Source organism: Ursus arctos, unplaced genomic scaffold (genome assembly GCF_023065955.2).
Source record: "Ursus arctos isolate Adak ecotype North America unplaced genomic scaffold, UrsArc2.0 scaffold_17, whole genome shotgun sequence".
In the NCBI taxonomy this organism is placed as follows: Eukaryota; Metazoa; Chordata; class Mammalia; order Carnivora; family Ursidae; genus Ursus; species Ursus arctos.
In genome coordinates this window covers 36059232-36074376 of record NW_026622841.1, presented here as the reverse complement: position 1 = coordinate 36074376, position 15145 = coordinate 36059232, and the positions used below count along the sequence as shown (strand labels likewise).

At 37.9% G+C, this 15145-nt stretch overlaps 1 protein-coding gene across 5 annotated transcripts in view; it reads left to right on the top strand.

Annotated features, from left to right (window-relative positions):
• Positions 1-15145, top strand: part of MAPRE2 (microtubule associated protein RP/EB family member 2) — a 151143-nt gene that overhangs the window by 98791 nt on the left and 37207 nt on the right. For all 5 annotated transcript variants that reach the window (XM_026496174.4, XM_057313143.1, XM_044382940.3 and 2 more), the window contains one exon: positions 14185-14330. In XM_026496174.4, the coding sequence (XP_026351959.1) occupies positions 14185-14330 (146 nt within the window). The remainder of the gene's footprint in view (positions 1-14184; positions 14331-15145) is intronic.

The following is a 15145-nucleotide window of genomic DNA, read 5'->3' as shown; positions in this document are numbered from 1 at the left end:
CTCATACATTCCTCATACTAGATTTCTCCTAATACTAGATTTCTCCTAATTTAGATTTCTCCTAATACTAGAATTGTGCTTAGAAAAGCAAAGTCTCCTGGGATTAACCTATGAAATATAAAGAAAACAATTCATTATAGAAGAATATTCTGTCATGTTTTACCGTCTGCATGAATGTTAAATGGTGGTTCCTCTTTAAGTGTTGGGGGCTTCTTTCGATACCACCCCTGGCCTTCTGGGCTTTCTCTGTCCCCCAGCCCTCTTCTCCAGGAGCTGTGGGAAAGGGCATGCTCTACTTCTGGCAAGTAGAGGGTATTACTGGCATTGGTGAGAGCCTGTGGACTGCATTTGAGGGGGAGTGGTGATAAGTAAGAAGTCATCACCTGTAAGCCTTGGAGAACAGGTGAAGTAACATCGATCTAGAAAGAGCCCCCAGTCCCAGAGACAGTGACCCCAGACACGAAAAGAGCAACTGTAGAGAGTGGTACATTGTGTAGAAGTGGACTGTGGGTTTGTTCTGGTCAGTTCATACCACTACATCTTGCACTATACAAAAAGCTGCTTCGTCAGCCAGGATACCTAGAATTTACATAGTGGCCTAGCATGAACTGTTGATAGAGTGATACAGGCAATGAATGATTCAGTAGACATTCCTTGAGAAATTGGGAGGAGTGCATAGGCTTTAGGTCTTTTGCCCTTAATCTCATTTTCCCTTAAAATAGATATGTTCTAAAAGTTGGAGCTTGAAAATGGTGTACTTAGTCTGGGTAGCTCAGTTGGTTAAGCTTCTGACCCATGATTTCAGCTCAGGTCATGATCTCAAGGTCATGGGATCAAGCCCCCACATGGGAGTCTGCGCTTAGCAGGGATGAGATTCTCTCCCTCTGCACCCCCCCCCTCACATCCTCACTGTCTCTCAAAACTAAATCTTTTTTAAAAATGGCATACTTTAGGCGTTTTTCTATAAAGACACTTGTGCCCAGAAATAAGCATTGGTTCTCCACTACCTACCAAATTAAGTTGCTTCTCTTCTTGGCTTTTAAAACTTTGAACAGTTGCTGCAACCAGTCTTTCCAGCATCTACCCCCAATGCCCCCTGCCCTTCCCCTACATTTGCCCTAAATCATCTTTCACCAAATGTCCTAATTCCCTCTTTGCTTGGAATGTCCTTTGAGGGCCTTCTCCAATGCCACCTTCCTCCTTTTCTTCCAGACGTGAGCTCTCCCTGTTTTCAGTGTTCAGAGTTCTACAAAGTCTTAGGGTCATCGAATACTTACAACCTCAACATTAAAGGTTATTAAGATCCTTGAGGAGCAGAAATGACTGTGCAAGTTGAACTTGGCTTAATCTGTTTGAGAATATTGATTACTCTTGGCTTTTTCTTGGGCAAAATTTTGAGCTAATGCCTTTGGATTTGTGTCTCTCTGCCATATCCTTGAGCACTTCTAGTTTTGTCTGTTGGCTGATTTTCCTATTTCTCTGATCTCTCAAAACTAAGTTACTTCTTAAGTAAAATCCAATTGGTCAATAAACATTGTTGTTTTATTTGTTTTTCATTGATTAATAAAGAGACATTCCTGGATGTTACCTACAGACAGGGATTTCTTTAGCGTAACTAAAAAATTAGAAATGAAATACGTTTTTTTCAGGATCTTGCCACCACCTCAAGCTTTTCATAATTTAAATCTTCCCTTTTTACCTAGTCATGTAATTCCAACACTTAAAAAACAATTTGTCCATTGAAGTAGAGGAGGGAATACAAAACAATGTGAAAACACCAAGTGCACGTAAAGAGACTTTGTCCCCTGGTGTCACAGCTTTACAGAAGTTTGTTTTGATGACCCTAGTAAGAAAACTGACCCCTTCAGAATGGGTTTCATATGTACCTCTCTAACTTGTTTTTCATTTGTAAGAAAGGCTTTTTGTGCTTCCTTTTCTCCTCTGTCCGGAATGCCAAAGTCTAACTTCAGTTCTATTCTCGGAGTCAAGCCGTTGGGACATCTCACTGCCAGTTTCAATATCAGACTTTCTGGAAGCTGGTGACCTTTTGTCCTGCACACCACGCCCGCCTGCACTCCAAGTGCTTCTACTTCCTTCATTCCTGATGCCCGTGTGGAAGCCAGATCTTTCTGTATGAAGCTGGATAGGTCAGACAGCTTGCAGTAAAATTTGAGCCCATTACCCTAAAGGAAATCACTGGTGTTAGAAGCTAGAAGTGAAACCGACTCCCAGCACCTCCTAATTAGCAGATGAAAAGAAGTATTTTTTTTTAACATTTATTTATTTTAGAGAGTGAGCGCACACGTGGGTGTGTGTAAGATCGGAAGAAGCAGAGGCAACGGGAAGGGAAGAGAATCCTCAAGCAGACTCCATGCCGAGCATGGAGCCTATCACCGGGCTTGATCTCACGACCTTGAGTTCATGACTTGAGCCAAAATCAGGAGTTGGATGCTTCACTGACTGAGCCACCCAGGTACCCCTGAAACGAAGTATTTCAGACCAGCAAGATAATTCTTCACCTCCCACTTCTTTCAATTGGCTGAATCTTTTTCTGTATCAATAGGCAGATTTGAAGTTTTGAATCTTTTCCTAAAAGCATTAAAATAGACGATGACAAGTTATAGGGTAATTGCCATTTAGTCGGAAAAAAAAGAACTAAAAATCACCCGGTTATACTTCAGTGTCTTTATATTCTTGTTTTCAACTGAGTGTTAAAAAGTTTCTACAAAAATTTTCACAGGTATCACTCATAGGATATCAGCTCTCTTCTGTGTATTGTAGGTTTCTGTCCATTATAATCTCTAATTGCTCTAAAATTTACCTTTTGTCTAAAAATATTGATACCTAAATCTTAAAGGCTATTTCATATGTAGATTTTTCCTACATAGACATTCCTTTTGAAAAATATTCTTTATTCTTCCATGATCTTTTGGAAGTACTTTTAAATCAACTCAGTACACTAATCTTAACATCCAATCAGTTTTTCCTGGATGGCTGATCTCACTTTTAACACTGCTCTGCAATTTTCTTAATAAAAATCCAATTTAAAGGTAACATTACCTTTTTAAAGGTATTCTTGCTTCATGGGGTGCCTGAGGGGCTCAGTCGGTCAAGCATTGCACTCCTGATTTCGGCTCAGGTCATGATCTCAGGGTCATGAGATGGAGCCCTGCATTGGGCTCCCCACTGGGTGTGGAGCCTGCTTAAGATTGTCTCTCTCCGGGGTGCCTGGGTGGCACAGCAGTTGGGCATCTGCCTTCGGCTCAGGGCGTGATCCCGGCGTTATGGGATCGAGCCCCACGTCAGGCTTTTCCGCTATGAGCCTGCTTCTTCCTCTCCCACTCCCCCTGCTTGTGTTCCCTCTCTCTCTCTGGCTGTCTCTATCTCTGTCGAATAAATAATAAAATCTTAAAAAAAAAAAAAAATTTTTTAAAAATAAAAAAAAAAGATTGTCTCTCTCCCTCTCCCATTGCTCCTCCCCCTGCTCACACATACTCTCTTTCTAAAATAAATCTTGAATAAAAATAAAAATGAAAGTATTCTTACTTCTTGAAGGCAGGTTATAAGCACAGAATGTTAGTGTCTTTAACTGTAATTTGCTGCAGCCTTACGAGTATTGTAATTTTTTATTTTTTATTGAAATCCTACAGTATTAGTTTCAGGCATACAACATAGTGACCAACAGTTACATACATTATGAAATGCTCACCATGGTAAGAATAGTTCATCTGTCGCCATGCAAATATTACTGATGATATTTCTTATGCTGCACTTGTCATTTCTATTACTGATTTCATAATTGGAAGTTATAAGATGCTTCAAAAGGTTTTATATCCTTTGAATTAATAAAAACCTGAGTGTATATATCAGATGAGAGCCCAGCCACATGGTTTGGCAAGGCCTTGTAATATATCCGCTGATACTCTTAAAAATCCGTCTGCCTGAGTAGTGATTGCTGGCACATTTCTTTCTCTGTAAAGGAAGAGATGAAAATGTCCTTTGACAGCTTACTCTGTATGTGGAGAAGGGAAAGACGGGGTGCTTTTCAGCACACTGCACAATTCATATAGGCCTGCTCTGTCTCCGTCTACAGGAGTTGAAATCTTCCTGCTGGTTATTACTCCTTTTCTTCTTTATGAAATCACGTTGAAAGTTCTTGTCTTTGGGACTTGTTTAAAATATGAATAAGAAGTTTGACAGAACTCCAAACAGTGGGAAGGAGCAGGATGCTCAGTTGAGGACCGTGGGAATCCCAGGGAACAGGCTCCGTCAAAGCTAGATGTCTGCCCTCTGCATCTTTACTTTCGCGCTGTGACTCGGGGCCGGTGAAAGAGACAGTGTCCCAAGTTCACTCTAACAGCGTTAAATAATACCATAGTAGCCGAAGCTATCAAGCTCCTCTTCACGCCAGGAACGAGGGAAATGCCTAGAAAAACAAAACAGCTACTACTAACTTAATTGTATTTTTGTTGGACTAGGAAGATGCAGCTGAACTTGAGGATTTTAAATTCCTTTAAAATGTTACTGTTTCACAGCATTATTTCACAGTTGCCGTTAAGCTCTTCAAGCCTTGCATTTGTATAAGTAGAGAGAGTTCTGCTCATGTCCTGGAAATCTGTAACCCTGTGTTCTGCAGCCTCACTACCCTTGCCAAGAAGCCCTGATTTCCCAAAGGGGAATAGAATAGTGCCTTCAACGTGAGGTGAGAGCTTTGGTTACAGACATGGTTCTGCAATAATACCCAGATCAAGGAATGACAGGGCCGAATGCAGAAATAGAGCTCGAATGATCCTGATTATTGTGTAAAAACAGTATTCCAATAGGAAAGACCTTTACTAATTCAACTGTGACAGAACATACAGTTCTGTTGCTGAGTATGTAAATGTCAGGAGCTCAAGGAGGAATATATGGGAGAGCTGTAACCCAGAAGGGGCATGTGTGCCCCCCGGGAGCGTTACTCCAGACATAGCGGTGTCCCTAGTGTCTCTTCCAGCAACTACGATAAAAGGTGGTGATGGCTAGAAGCAAGAGCACTGGCAAAAGTCTTAGTCATATGAGAATGAAGCATTATTGTCTCCTGATTAGTAGAAATATCAAGTATCCCTTAAAAGAGAAGTTGGTGGCAGAGAATTAGAGAATCGTCTAATTTTAGAGCTTAGAGATGTATCCAAACCTGATGTTTTGCAGATAGGAATACTGCTGGCTTAGAAAGGTATGACTTGTCACAATCCGTTCAGGATGATTAAGGCTTCGATCCGAGGACCAAAAGTTCCATTCTGTATCTTCCTCTGCCCACTTCCTGGTCCTGTTTGATTCTAGCTTGAGAGAAGAAGCTTTGTCACAAATCATTTACCTGTAAAGAGAGATATAATTGTGTGGATGTGTCCGGCAAATTAAGGTTGTCATCCTTCTGACCCTTCATCAATGCCACCTAAGATGGTAGAAGGTTGTAATTGAATCCAGTGATACAGACATTTCTGTAGAATAGTTCCTTGGCCTGTGAAAACATCAGATGGGCAATTTGAGTAGTTCTTTGTGGCAAAACCCAATATAGCTTAATATCTTCTCCACAGATGATGTCACATTTCTGGGAAAGTGCTAAGAGATTTTGACAACAGTAATATATATGTATTATATTTTTATATATACATTACATAAATATGTAAAAGTAAATTCTTACACGTGTATATATACTGGAATTTGAAATCATGACACAGGAACAGACAAATGAACTATCTATCCCCCCCAAGATTGTTCTATGAAGAGGAAGGGTACAGCTGGCCCTCCACCCCTGACATCAGTCTGAAAGGTTCATACGTTCTCTTACAGTTTATTTTGTGACTTCTTACAGAATTATAATCTAGAAAAATTTCTAAACTTCAAATTTTCAGTTGTAATTTCTTAGAAGCAGCATATGAGAAGAGGAAATATTTAGGAAATTGAAGTTCAGATCAGAGTATAAATTCCACTTCTGTTATTTTTATTAGCTGGATGACTTTCTGAACTTTGTTCCCAAATCTGTAAAATAGGGTGATAGTGATGAAAATATCCCAGTGAGGTTCCGAATGTTAAAAATAGACATGAAAGCTTTAACAGATCTTACATGAATGTGGGTATTTTCATTTCTTATTTCTTGGCATAATCTATAAATTAATATTTCCTTTTTTGTTATCTGGACATTTCCGTTTAAAAATGTCAGTTTATCCTGATATTGATGTAATGTCAAATCCTGGAATCTGGTAGAAATGAGATTGCCTTCTCATGCTTTGCATGATTCCATAGACTTAACTCCTATATTCTTGAATCTTTTGAGTATCAGAATTCATTTTTGAGTTCTGCCTTCATACAAAGCCTCACTTAGTCATTTTGGATCCTGTCCCCAAACTTTTTAGCTCCATTATGTCACTTCTGATGTATAACAACTGAAACCATTCTTACGGCTGTAGGTACAGGCATAGCATGGCGCTCTATAAAGAATATTTTCCTTTTTTCTATTTCCTGATCATTTTCAAAACTTGTTGACTTTCATGACTACAGAGTACTTTGAGTCCATGGCCTCAGAGCATGGCCCATCATAATCTTGTTAATAAGCAATCCTACAATTTGGATTGCTTTTACCGGAGTGTATTGTATTTAGCTTTTTGAGGTTTATCTTTCACCTGTCTGCAAATTTAGTTTCCAGGGTGGTTCTTAATTTAGATTGCTTGTTAATTTTTATGCTATCAATTCTTAAAATATATAGCAACGTTTCTGGTACTCTTATTTGGGACTTTGGTAACATTAGAAGTTTACTATCAACCAGCCCTTGTTGGGGCTCAACTGCTACAACCTCTAAACCTTGATTTGTTGACCAGATATTAAAGGCCACCCCATGCCAAGTACTGTAGTAAAGGCTTGTATACAGAAGGAAGCTAGACAGATAAAGTGTAAGCTCTCTTGAAACTCATATTGCAGTGAGGGGGGAGGGAAACCACAGACCAATATAAGAATTAATAAAATAGACCTAAAACAAGGTGACATGATGGAGAGTCACTTCAGATAAAGTCAAACGGTAGTAGAGCATGAAGAAATTGACGCTGCAAGAGAGACTAAGGGTAGTTGGAGTCATGACTTCAGTGAGAAGGTGAGAGGAGATGTGATGTAGAGCACAGCTGGAGGGTTCACCTTTGATAGATACAGGAATACAACAGCCTGGTTCCAGTTATGCCATGGTTATAGTTTCCTGCTCCCAACAGGAACTCTTGACCATGTTCTTAGTAGCAACAATTAATTTCAAGGTATTCTTTTCATGATGTCTCTTGGGCACTAGAAATTTGGGAAACTGGAAATTGAAAATACCCAGATGCACATACCCAGGGACAGTCACAACAAATCTTAAGCATAGTTCCCAAAATGAATAAGCTATTTCTTCAAAATTTTCAGGGATTCCTTTGACTCTAGAAAATATGACCTATGATAGAATACCTTAAATGATCATATAATGTGCCATTTACTGGAGATGCTAATATGATCTACTCTGTCTACATTGACTATTGGATAAAAATGACTCTACTTATTTGATGCTTATGGGGTTCTGAAAGCATAGAGGTGGGAGAAGCTGAGAGTATACAGGTAGTAAACTGTGCCATGGCAATCTAATTAAAAATTTTTTGTCTTTAGTGCACAAGATTTTAGACCCTCAAAAACAGGAAAATGTTCCCAACCTATCTTTTAAACATAAAAGAATCATAAACAGGACAAAAGCACACAAAGTTGCAGACAGTCTCATGAGTATAGGTACAAAAATCATAAAGTATTTGTGAATCTAAACCACTGTAATGAAAGCTTAGTAAACATCCCCACGTGGGACTTACACCAGGAATGCAAAGATGATTCAACTTTAGGAAATCTAGAATGTGATCAGTTAATAGATAAAGGAGAAAACATTTTTATTGTCTCCATGGTTGCTAAAGAGGTAGTTGGTAAAACTTGGGATCCTTCCTGATACAGCTGTTAGTAAAACTCAGAAAAATATTTCCATAGTATCAGAAATTAGTGGCCAATAACAGACTTAAAGGAAGAACAGGAGATTTTCTCATTAAAGAAAAAAAGTATATATAAACATATATACACATATAAAAATATTTTACAAAAAAGGTATTGTTTTGTATTATTTGTCCCTAGGAAACTGAAGAGAAACAACTGTGAATTTATTAGAACTCATGAGTTAGAAAATGAATGTTTAAAAAACCAGATAGCCTAGATAAAATGGATAAACATCTAGGAAAGACATAACAACTAAAACTTAAAATAGAAATTCTTAATAGACCTATATAATAAGAGAGGGAATTAGTAATTTTTAAAGAATCCCAGAAAAGCCAGAGCCCAGATGACTTCAACTGTGAATTCTACCAAATGTTTAAAAAAAGAAAAAATTAACACCAACACTTCACAATCTTTTCAAAACATAAGAGGAGAATCCAACTTATTCTGTGAGGGCCGGTATCAACCCAAACTGAAGATATGACAAGAAAACTACAGACCAATATCTCTTATAAATAGACACAATTTCTGAACAAAGTACTAGCAAAATGAATCTGGAAACATATAAAGAGGATTATGTGCCATGATCAAATGAAATTCATGCAAGGTTGGATCAAATGGGATTAAAGAAACCAATGTAGAACATCATTTAATAGAATAAAGGACAAAAGCCATGTGATAATAGATGCAGAAAAAGCATCTGACAAAATTCAACACTCTTTTATTTTAAAAGATACTGAAGGACAAATAGAAGGGAACTTCCTCAATCTGGTAATGCTATCTATGAGAAACTTGGAACTAACATCATACTTAGTGGTGAAGAGCTGGATGCTTCCCCCATAAGACCAGACAAGGATTTTCACTGCCAATACTTTTTTCAAAATCGTACTAAAGGTTCAAACCACGGCAATTGGCCAAGAAAAATAAGCATTCAGTTTAGAAAGAAAGTAAAATTTTCTGTTTATGGCTGTTGTGATCTTGTATGTGAAAAAAATCCTAAGCACCAACAAGAAACTATTATAACTGAAAATGAGTTAAGCAAGGTTTCAGGATATACAAGATCAATACCCAAAAATCAATTGTATTTCTGTATATTAACAATGAGTAATCCAAAAACAGAATTAAGAATACAATTCCACTTACAATCATTAAAGCATTTAAAGAAATAAAAATTTAAAAGTGGAAGGCTTATATACCGAAAACTGGAAAACATCATTGAAAGAAATTAAGTAGAAAGACATCCCATGTTCATGGATTAGAAGACTATTGTTAAGATGGCAGTATTTTCCAAATCTCTAGATTCAGTCCAATCCCTATCAAAATCTTAGCTGTCTTTTTACAGAAATTGATAAGCTGATCCTAAAACTAATATGGAAATGCAAGGAAACCAGAATACCTGTTTGGAAAGGAAAAGCAAAGTTAGAGGACTTCTGCTTTTGTTTTCAGAACTGGCTACAAAGCTACAGTAATCAAGACTAATACTGCATAAGGATAGATATATAAATAGAATTGAGAGCCCAGAAATAGACCCATGCATTGATAGCTAATTGATTTTCAACAAGAGTGCCAAGACCACTGAATGGAAAGTATAGTCTTTTCAACAAATGGTGCCAGGACAACTGAATAGTCACATGCAAAATTATGAAGTTAGACCTGAACGTTGCACCTATGTATACAAGAAATAATTCAAAATGGATCATTGACCTAAATGTATGAACTAAAACTATACAACTTTTAGAAGAAAATGTAGGTGTAAATCATTATGATCTTGGATTGGGCAGTGATTTGTTAGAAATGACAAAAGCCCAAGTGACCCCCCAAAAAAAATGTGCTTCATCGAAAGTAAAAATGTGTGTTGCACGCCTGGGTGGCTCAGTCGGTTAGGCGTCCAGCTCTTGATTTCGCTTTGGGTCATGATCTCGGGAGTGTGGGATTGAGCCCCACGTCGGGCTCCGTGCTCAGCGAGGAATCTGCTTGGAATTCTCTCTCTTCCTGTCCTTCTACCCCATTTGCTGTCTCTGTCTCTCTCTCATATATAAATAAAATCTTTTAAAAAAAAAAAAGTAAAATCTTGTGTGCTTCATAAGATGCTATCAAGAAAGTAAAAAACAATCCACAGAACAGGAGGAAGTATTTGCAAATCAGATACCTGATAAGAGACTTGTCCCTAAAATGTAGAAAAAAAACTTTTTACCATTAAAAGGAAAAATAACCCACTTTAAAAATGGGCAAAGCATTTGCATAAACGTTTCTCCAAAGAAGATCCATAAATGGCTAAAAAGCATATGAAAAAAGATGTTTAACGTTATTAGTCTTTAGGGAAATCAAATCAAAATTTACCCCAGTGAAGATGACTAGAATCAAAAAGATTATTATGATTGGTGAAGATGTGGAGCAACTGGAATCCTCATACATTGCTGGTGGGCGTGTAAAATAGAACACAGTTTGACAGTTCCTCAGATGTTAAACATAGAGATGTGCCATAGTCCAAGAGAATTGAAAACTTAAGTCCACGCAAGATCTTGTACATAAGAGTTCATAGTAGCATTGCTCATAATAGTCCAAAAGTGAAAACCCAGATGTTTATCAACTGATGAGTAAATCAATAAAATGTGGTATATGCACACAATAGAATATTAGTAAGCCGTAGAAAGGAATAGAAAGTTCTGATACACGCCACAACACGAATGAACCTTGAAAAGATTTTGCTAAGTTAAACCAGACACAAAGGCCAAATACGTTATGATTTATTTATATGAAATGTCCAGAATAGGCAGATCCGTAGAGACAGAAAATAGATTATAGTTGGTTACCAGGATCAAGGGGGGAGGGAAGGGGAGAGAGTGGCTGCTAATGGGTATGAAGCTGATTGTGGTGATAATGAAAACCTTCTGGAATTAGTAGTGATGGATGCACGATTCTGTGAATACCTTCAACACCACAGAATTGTATACAATTGACCCTTGAACAACATGGGTTTGAACTTCACATTTCCATTTATATGTGGCTTTTTAAAAGATAAGTACAGTACAGTATCATAAATGTAGTTTCTCTTGTGATTTTCTTATTTTCTCTAGCTTGCCTTATAAGAATACAATATTTGGATAGAATATATATAAACATACAAAATGTGTTGACTGTTATCGGTAAGGCTTCTAGTCAACAGTAAGCTATTAGTAGTTTAGTTTTTTGGAAGTCAGAAGTTACATGCAGATTTTCAACTGTGTGGGAAGGTCAGTGCCCCTAGCGCCCATGTTATTCAAGGGTCAGCTGTACTTTGAAAGGTTGAACTTTGATATGTGAGTTATATCTCAGTAGAGCTACTACTTAGTAAATGACTGATTTTTTTAAAGTAAATCTATTTTCTATATGCCATGAATGACAAATATAAAAATAGAAAGAAAAGAATAAATGCATGATAAAATTTTGAGAACGAAGGGAAATTATTCTACAGATAATAATATATATTATAGTATTTGATTAACAGAGTATGAACTTAACCACTGGGACAGACCAAAACAAATTTAAGAGGTCTCTTTAGAGAGAGACCTAAATGCATGTATTAGGGAAGCAATATATAGTAAAGGTAGTGCTTTTCCTCAGTGGGAAAAATACAGATTATTCATGAAATGATGACGTTCAGCACCTAGCTGACTTTAACAGTTGGCATTTGCCGTTGAAAATAGCAAAAAAATAATCCTGGCAAGCTTAGGCAGAGACAAATTTACAGGAAGAATATTTGGTAGCTCAGTCAATAGGAAATCAAGCCAGAAGCTGGGAACAGAGCCTCCCTTGTTCCGCTGGCCTAGGATGCCACTGTGTTGCTGTCACAGGACTCTGCAGGGCTCTAGATCCCACCAGTGCCACCATGACTAAGTTCTAATAGTCCCTGTGTATTTCTGTCCCTGTTAAGACTCTGAGACTCGGGTAGAGCCCAGGACACAGGCCTGCATCTTTCCTGCTGGGGATGGGGAAGAGGATATCTGCTCACCATTGGTACTGTGGTGGGAGGCAAGGCACTTAGCATCAACCCAGACAGGAAGGTGCCCAAATGTTGGGAGCCAAAAATGACAGATTCCCACTAACATTTGGAGTAACTAAAATTAGAGCCATCCTTTATGTCATGGACCAAAATAAATTCTACATGAATTCAAAATGTAAATGTGAAACTTGACACCATAAAATACTTGAAGAAAATATATGTGGATATTTATCTAATCTTGGTTTGGGGAAGTTGCTTAGCATGATATAAAAATGAGACAGCCATTAAAAATGTCAGTAGAGACCGTTAAATGACCCAGAATGGGATCAGTCTGTTAGATTAAAAAAAAAAAAAAAAAAAAAAAAAAAAGAATGGTATATACCAGAACATTAACAGTGGTTCTCTTTAGGTGAACTAGAAATTTTTCCTTTTTCTCGCCGATTTCAATTTTGTTTTTCTTTCCAAAAGCTGTTACTACGTTTTAAATTTGGGAAGTGAGTGAGTTGATTGGTTGGTTTGTAAGAATATAGGTATCTGGTTCTTTACAAGTACATTTTATGCTAAACCCTACAGAAGTAAGAATAACTTCAAAAAGTGGGTAATGAGACAGTTATGTGTAGACACCCCATCTCTTGTAAAAATAATGCTCAAATGGCTATTGGAATTTGCTCCATGTGGGGGCACTTCAAAAGGAAGACCTGAATAATTGAATTAGGACTGTAAGAATGCCCCCCAAGATCATGATGTTTCTCTCACCTTCTCTAGTGTTTTTTGTCTTATTTTGTTTTTAAGAGAGCCCAGCCCATCTGCTTGAGTAGGAATATACTAGTTTGTGCTCAGGGTATTTCCATCTAAGGGGAAACCTCACAGATGTAACAATTCTGGAGGTGATATTTACTGTGGTCTGTATTTCATTACTTCATACTCTCACCTACGAACAATGAGCTGCCTCAGCATTTCCTGTCGAGGCAGCCCTTAGATCCCTGGCACCTTGTTCGATCTCAGGTTCCTATCTCAATAAAGGGTGCTCGACATCTGTGCTCTAAGGGATGAGTTGGCTTCTTCCGGTGTAAAGGTGAATCTTCCGAATGGAATAAAGAGCTTCCAACAGAAACCTTGATACCAGAGGATGAGGGAGCCTTTCACGTTCCAGAAAGGCCATCATTGGCACATTATAGAAACAGACCAAGAGATCTGGAGAAGGAAAGAGAACACCGAAATGGCAGCTTGTTCCCATTCTTGCTGCTCGATTGCTTTTCCTCCTTGTAAAAGAAAAATAATCATTCTGGCTTTGAATTTCTTTTCTAAGTGCCTGTAGCCTTAACTATTAAGAAGATAGGAATCAGTAAACGTGATCTTGCTGGGATTTTCTAGTGGAAATTGTCATGATGTAAGGGTTCTTCATAAAAAAATATGTGTGTGTGTGTGTGTGTGTGTGTGTAGGTATATATAAAAGACTTACTGATCCTTTTTTCTAGAACCATTTCCTCAGGGGACTCATTGAGTATTTCTATTATTTTTATTCCTCAGTCATAAACAGCATGACTCTCAACTTCTGTAAGTTTCAGAGTCCCCATGTCTTCATCCTTCATGTTAATATAGGACCCCATTGCTCTGGCCTGGAATTAAATTGGTGTACAACTGTTTTTGGCATTAGATGGTTTAGTTATCCAGTTTCACCTAAGTCATTTTGCAAGGTGGACATAAAACAGCTTGGGTATATTTGTATTTGCATGTGTATTTTTTTGAGCTACACATTGCATGAGAAGTTAGCAGTTTTCTTGTGTTTAAACTTTGTTTTTCTCTTACATCTATATAGTTTGAAGACTTGGAGCAGGTAGCATCTAGATGGAAGAAAAAAATGTTTCTTTTTTTCTGATCAAAGCTAAGAAGAGTTATTCTTACCCTGATTTCCTTGGCATTAAAATATTTCTATTCACTGTTCATGGAATGTGGGCATGCTCTAGTGAACAGTGTCAATACCACAGTGGTTAGGAATGGGGAGAGTGGCAGGAGCTGCCCGGAGGCGTGGTCCCTTTCCCTCCTCCTCCTGAGTGAATGAGGGAGGTTTACATACATTGAGAGGAGCACACAGCTGGGGGCCTCCTTCCGGCCTAGCAATCCTCAGTCAACCTGGCTACAGTCAGACTTACATCAGCATTTTTCTCCTCTCTTTCCAGGAGCTGCCTATTGCCAGTTCATGGACATGCTTTTTCCAGGCTGCATTAGTTTGAAGAAAGTAAAATTTCAAGCAAAGCTGGAGCATGAGTATATTCACAATTTTAAACTTCTGCAAGCATCGTTTAAGCGAATGAATGTTGATAAGGTAGGAAACTAATTTACACCTCCATAAAATGCATGGTCTTTCCTTAAAATTGTTTTTGTGCAAAAATGCAAAAATCCAAAGACATATCAATGGCATATATCTTGATATTGTCAAAGTAGTTTGGGGTCTGTGCCTAGCATAAAGCATCAACCTTCACTTCCCATATTGGGGGAGGCTTTCATTTAAGGAAGTCGCTAAACTTACGCCATTAGATTAAAAGCCCTAACAGTAATTATAAAGGTTAAAATGTTGTTACTCTGTTGGAGATGAAAAATTTTTATGTTTGCCAGATGCTCTGTGGTTACAGTGAAAATGGCATGTGTTTGTATCCCGTGTCCAAGATCTGAGCAAGTTACTTGAATTCTTTTAGTTACCCATCAATAAAGTGGAACTAAAACCTCTTTCCCTGTGGTTATGAAGTCAGAGTGAGAGAATGCATGTCACCGTGTCCAGCATAGTGTATACAAGTTCTCAGTGTCCATAAACTGCCCCTTTCCCCCCTTTGAATGTTACAGTTTTGTTCTAGCGTGGTACAAATGAAGTAGACTGCAGTCCCATTAAAGGACTCTTGCTGAAGTCCACTCAGTCTCTGCATGCTTCCTGTTATGCAAATACATATTTAATCCGTATTCCTTATCTTGGATATATTTCTTAGAGGGAACAGGTTTGGGAAGAAAGGAATTTTGAATAAGGAGAAAGAGAAAAAAGGAAAAAAAAAACTTTTCTTGGCATCAATAGTAGCAGTAACTAGGCCATGGAAATGAAAAATTTAAATAATGTTACAAGAGACAAGTTAAAGGAAAAGAGAAAAGTTT